Source organism: Nematolebias whitei, chromosome 3, assembly GCF_014905685.2.
Source record: "Nematolebias whitei isolate Nwh7 chromosome 3, NemWhi1, whole genome shotgun sequence".
Taxonomy (NCBI): domain Eukaryota; kingdom Metazoa; phylum Chordata; class Actinopteri; order Cyprinodontiformes; family Rivulidae; genus Nematolebias; species Nematolebias whitei.
The window spans coordinates 1,180,865-1,187,257 of record NC_056500.1 but is presented as its reverse complement, the minus strand read 5'-3'; the positions used below and the strand labels follow the sequence as shown (position 1 = coordinate 1,187,257).

At 46.0% G+C, this 6,393-nt stretch overlaps 1 protein-coding gene across 1 annotated transcript in view; it reads left to right on the top strand.

The window, feature by feature from the left end:
- utp6 (UTP6 small subunit processome component) overlaps nt 1-4,149 on the top strand; it is a gene marked incomplete at its 3' end in the record, with an annotated part of 28,691 nt that extends 24,542 nt beyond the window's left edge. Inside the window, 1 exon segment of the mRNA XM_037697849.1 lies at nt 4,069-4,149. Within this exon segment, the coding sequence (XP_037553777.1) occupies nt 4,069-4,149 (81 nt within the window).
- Between the last annotated feature and the right edge of the window lie 2,244 nt (nt 4,150-6,393).

The window sequence follows — 6,393 nt, the reverse complement described above, 5'->3', positions numbered from 1 at the left end:
GCGTTTGATCCACAGTACTGCAGTAAACGAGGCGTTTGATCCACAGTAATGCAGTAAACGAGGCGTTTGATCTACAGTAATGCAGTAAACGAGGCGTTTGATCTACAGTAATGCAGTAAATGAGGTCTTTGATCTACAGTAATGCATTAAATAAGGCACTGTATCCAGCCATTCACTCTGACCGAACTGCAGAACCCTTTTTCTGTCTGTCCATCCCCAAGCAGTGTTCCCAGGTAGGGACTCTGAAAATCAGGGAAAACCTGGAAGGACTTTCATATTTTCCAGACAAGGAAACCTCAGGGTATTTAAATACTGATTAAAATATGGTTTGATGTGTTCATGGATCAGTGCTAGAGTTCTAGTGGGTCCATATTCTTCTTCTACAGCACGTCTCCTTACAGACTGGCTTCAAAGTTTCTGTTCTACAATATACCGGAATTATTAGGAATGTCTGTGGTATGCAGCGTAAACTGCACCATACTTTCCGTCATCTGCGAATGTGACGGAAGTAACTCCTGGAGTTCCCAGATTCATTCAAATAATCAGTAAGTTTGGGGGAATTTGCCAGTTCACAGAGAGGTGCCCATGGTGGAACTCCACACACGTTTAGGACAGAAAATGTTTCCAGAATGGCTCCACGTCTGATCTGCTTCTTCTGAAGAGCACCTGAGGTTCTGGTGAAGTCCACTGCTCTTACCTTCAAATGGTTTGGATCATTCAGAGAAAGTTCTTCACAAACCATAGCAGCAGTTTCATGTCATCTTAAGTCAGACTGACCTTTGACCCCACCACCACTATCATGCATTTACTTAGTAAACAATACTCTTGTTTATTGTATCACAAAATAATATTAGAATGTTTGGATTTAGAATAAAATAATACAACTAGTTTGAATTTCAGTTGAATCTTTTCATAAAATATGTTGCATTGCTGAGGATAAAGTCTGTCGACTCTCGGTCGGCTCCAAGGAGATTCTGGCAAACCATCAGGCGGCTGAGGAGGAGAAGCAGCACTTTACTAACACTGTGTTCAGTGAAGGTGGGCTGCTGTTGACCTCAACCAGTGATGCCTTCAGGAGGTGGAAGGAATACTTTTCAGACCTTCTCAATCCCACCAGCACGTCTTCCATGGAGGAAGTGGAGTCAGGGGACTTTGGGGTTGATCTGTCCATAACTGTGGCTGAGGTCACCTAGGTAGTTAAAAAGCTGAGGCAGCAGGGCTCTGGGAGTGGATGAGATTCACCCTTCTTTCGTAATTCACCCCGTTCGTATCTGGGTGACAGGAGTTTCTGTGTTAACTTTGACAATCATTTTTCTGTTTCTGTCCCTCTTTCCTGTGGGGTCCCACAAGGCTCTATTCTTGGACCCCTTCTGTTCTCATTGTATCTGCTCCCTTTGGGGTCAATCCTGAGGAAACATGGTATTTCGTTTCACTGTTACGCCAATGATTCTCAGATCTATCTGCCTTTAAAACCAAACAGTTCCTGCTCCATCCACTCTTTGCTAAATGTCTTGATGACATCAAGACTTGGATGGCTGCAAACTTCTTGCGTTTTAATGATCAGAAGACTGAGGTCATTGTGTTTAACCCAAGCTCTACCGCTGATCCTGTAAACCTGCACTTCCCTATCTGACAAGCAGAGGTAACTCGTTCCAAAGTCTTGGTCCTGCTTCAGAGAAGGCCCTGTCACCTCTGCGCTTAAGACGAGTTCCTGGAACTGTGAGGAGCAACTGGTCCGCTGACCTCAGGGAGCGTGGTGGGACATACGGTTGTAGCAGATCAGAGAGATGGGGGGGCGACACTGTTCAGTGATTTGTAGACATACAGGAGTATTTTGAACTGGATTCGAAAGTGAACTGGTAACCAGTGCAGTGAGGCCAAAACTGGTGTAATGTGCTCTCTTTTGCCTGTACTGGTTAAAAATCTGGCTGCTGCATTCTGGACCAGTTGTAGTCATGCAATGGAGGTCTGACTGATACCAAACAGGAGTGAATTGCAGTAATCAAGCCTAGATGTAATGAATGCATGTATTACTGTCTCCAGGTTCTTTTTGGACAATATGGGCTTCAGTTTAGACAGCCACCTCAACTGGAAGAAGCATGATTTAACAATGTTAACATGATTACATGATTGTTAAGCTTCAGGGAAGGGTCCATTATCACGCCCAGATTAGTGACTCTTTGTTTTTCTGACAGGGTTAGAGTGGAGAGGTCGATGCAGTGGTTTGTGATCGTGTCGTTGGGAGGGAACAACATGACTTCAGACTTCTTTTCATTGAAACTTAAGAAGTTTAAAGCCATCCAGTCCCTGATGTCAGCCAGGCAGTTGAGCAGTGGTTGAATAGAGCATGTACTACTAATGTTGTGGGGCTGTCTTGGTTGACACGGCTTTGCAACATCGTGTGGACATCGGGGGCAGTGCCACTGGACTGGCAGACTGGGGTCGTGGGTCCCCTCTTCAAAACAGGGGATCGGATGGTGTGCTCCAATTACAGGGGCATCACTCTCCTCAGCCTCCCTGGTCAGGTCTATTCAGGGGTACTGGAGAAGCAAGTCCGATCGTTGATCGAACCTCAGATCCAGGAGGAACAATGTGGGTTCCTTCCTGGCTGTGGAACACTGGATCAGCTCTTTACCCTCACTAGGGTCCTCGAAAGGTCACAGGAGTTTGTCCACCCAGTCTGTGTTTTGTGGACTTGGAGAAGGTATTCGACCATGTTCCTCGGGTTACACTGTGGGGGTGCTCCATGAGTATGGGATTGGAGGCCATTTGTTACAGGCTGTTCAGTCCCTATACAAGCGGTGCGAGAGTTTTGTTCTCATTGCCGGCAGTACGTCGGACCCCTTCAGGGTGGGAGTTGGACTCTGCCAGGGCTGCCCATTGTCACCGATTCTGTTCATAACTTTTATGGCCAGAATTTCTCGGTGCAGCCATGGGGTGGAGGGAGTCTGATTCAATGGCCTCAAGATTAATCTCTGATTTTTGCAGATAATGTGGTCCTGTTGGCATCAATGTGCCATGATCTTCAGCTCTCACTGGAGCGGTTCGCAGCCGAGTGTGAAGTGGCTGGGATGAGAATCAGCACCTCCAGATCTGAGGCCATGGTCCTCAACTGGAAAATGGTGTATTGCTCTCTTCAGATCAAGGGTGAGGTTCTGCCTCAAGTGGAGGATTTCAAGTATCTCGGGGTTTTGTTCTCGAGTGAGGGAAGAATGGATTGGTGCAGCATCTGCAGTATTGTGGACTCTGTATCGGTCCGTTGTGGTGAAGAGAGAGCTGAGTTGTAAGGCAAAGCTCTCTGTTTACCGGTCAGTCTACGTTCCTACCCTCACCTCTGGTCATGAACTCTGGGTAGAGACTGAAAGAATGAGATTGTGGATACAGGAGGTTGAAATGAGTTTCCTCTGCAGAGCTGGACTCTGCCCTTAGAGACAGGGTGAGAAGTTCAGTTATCCGGAGAGACAGACTAGAACCGCTGCTCCTCCACATCAAGAGGAGCCAGTTGAGGTGGTTCATCTGGTAAGAATGCTCCCTGGGCGCCTCCTTAGGGAGGTGCTTCGGGCATGTCCAACTGGGAGGAGACCCCGGGGAAGACCCAGGACACGCTGGAGAAACTATGTCTCTCGGTTTGCTTGAGAACACCTTGGAGTCTTCCCAGAAGAGCTGAAAGAGGCTGTGGAGAGAGATGTCTGGACCTTCCTACTCAAGATGCTGGCCCCACGACCCGACTTTGGAACAAGTAGAAGATGAATGGATGGATGGATGGATGGATGGATGGCATTGCTAAGGATAAAGTCGGTCTATAAAAGATGGAAATAGGAGGAAACTGTGAACTTTAGCTGCTCAAACAGCTGCAGCAACTCGACAACAAACCAAAGAAGAAACATGTTTGTAGAGAAGAGCCCAGGCCTACAGAATGGACAATTCAGACTTTTGTTTTCTGTTTTGGTCTCAAGACAAATAATTTGTTTTCCATTTTACACACAGCACTCTTCAGACATATCATAAACTTCTACAGAACCTATTTATTCATGTTTGTTTGTGTTTGTTTATGTGTTGTGTTTACAGGAGAGTCTCCCACTGTGGAGGCTACAGCTCCAGTGGAGCAGGACCACCCAGAGTCCAGAAGAGACTGAAGCCATCTTCAAGGTAGTCCACATCAATCTGAAAATGTCCTGCTTTTCTACAAACCGGATTCCAAAAAAGTTGGGACACTAAACAAATTGTGAATAAAAACTGAATGCAATGATGTGGAGGTGCCAACATCTAATATTTTATTCAGAATAGAACACAAATCACAGATCAAAAGTTTAAACTGAGAGAATGTATCATTTTAAGGGAAAAATCTGTTGTTTCCAAATTTCATGTTGTCAACAAATCCCAAAAAAGTTGGGACAAGTCCATTTTTCCCACTGTGTGGCATCCCCCCTTCTTCTTCCAACACTCAACAGACGTCTGGGGACAGAGGAGACCAGTTTCTCCAGTTTAGAAATAGGAATGCTCTCCCATTCATGTCTAATACAGGTCTCTAACTGTTCAATCGTCTTGGGCCTTCTTTGTCGCACCTTCCTCTTCATGATGCGCCAAATGTTCTCTATAGGTGAAAGATCTGGACTGCAGGCTGGCCATTTCAGTACCCGGATCCTTCTCCTACGTAGCCATGATGTTGTGATTGCTGCAGAATGTGGTCTGGCATTATCGTGTTGAAAAATGCAGGGTCTTCCCTGAAAGAGATGACGTCTAGATGGGAGCATATGTTGTTCTAGAACCTGAACATAGTTCTCTGCATTAATGGTGCCTTTCCAGACATGCAAGCTGCCCATGCCACAAGCGCTCATGCAACCCCATACCATCAGTGATGCAGGCTTCTGAACGGAGCGTTGATAACAACTTGGGCTATCCTTGTCCTCTCTGGTCCGGATGACATGGCGTCCCAGTGTTCCATAAAGAACTTCAAATCGTGACTCATCTGACCACAGAACAGTCTTCCATTTTGCCACACTCCATTTTAAATGACCCCTGGCCCAGTGCAAACGTCTGAGCTTGTGGAGCTTGCTTAGAAATGGCTTCCTCTTTGCACTGTAGAGTTTCAGCTGGCAACAGCGGATGGTACGGTGGATTGTGTTCACTGACGATGCTTTCTGGAAGTATTCCTGAGCCCATTCTGTTATTTCCTTGACAGCGGCATTCCTGTTTGAGGTGCAGTGACGTTTAAGGGCCCGGAGATCATGAGCATCCAGTAGAGTTTTACGGCCTTGACCCTTACGCACAGGGCAGCACGGTGGCGCAACTGGTAGAGCTGCTGCCTCTCAGCGAGCAGGTCCCTGGTTCAAACCCTGGTCCGGGGGCCTTTCTGGGTGGAGTTTGCATGTTCTCTCCGTGCATGCGTGGGTTTTCTCCAGGTACTCCGGTTTCCTCCCACAGACCAAAAACATGCATGTTAGGCTGATTGGTAACTCTAAATTGTCCCTAGGTGTGAGTGAGCGAGTGAATGGTTGTTTGTCTCGTTTGTCTCTATGTGTCCCTATGATGGACTTGCGACCTGTCCAGGGTGTACCCCGCCCCTCGCACAGTGATTGCTGGACATGGGCACCAGCGACCCCCGTGACCCAAAATGGAATAAGCGGGTAAAGATAATGGATGGATGGATGCACCCTTACGCACAGCGATTGTTCCAGATTCTCTGAATCTTTTGATGATGTTATGCACGGGTGATGATGATAACTTAAAAGTCTTTGCTATTTTACGCTGGGTAACACCATTCTGGTATTGCTGCACTATCTTTCTGCGCAACAATGGTGGAATTGGTGATCCTCTTACCATCTTGGCTTCTGAGAGACACTGACACTCTGAGAAGCTCTTTTTATACCAATCATGGTGTCAATTGACCTAATTAGTGTTAATTGGTCTTCCAGCTGTTCGTTATATGCTCAATTTCCTTTTTCCAGCCACTTATTGCTACTTGTCCCAACTTTTTGGGGATTTGTTGACACTGTAAAATTTTGAATCAACATATTTTTCCTTTAAAATGTTAGATTTACTCTTATGAAACTTTTGATCTGTCATCTATGTTATATTACGAATAAAATATTGACATTTGCCATCTCCACATCGTTGCATTCAGTTTTTATTCACAATTTGTTTAGTGTCCCAACTTTTTTGGAATCCGGTTTGTACTTCAAACCAAAGAAACCAACAACAACAACACTACCAACAGCAACAGCACCAACAACACCACCACCAACAAAAACACCAACAACACCATCACCAACACTACCAACACCACCAACAACACTACCAATAACACCACCAACAACAAAAACACCAACAACACCATCACCAACACCACCAACAACACTACCAATAACACCACCACCAACACTACCAACAACA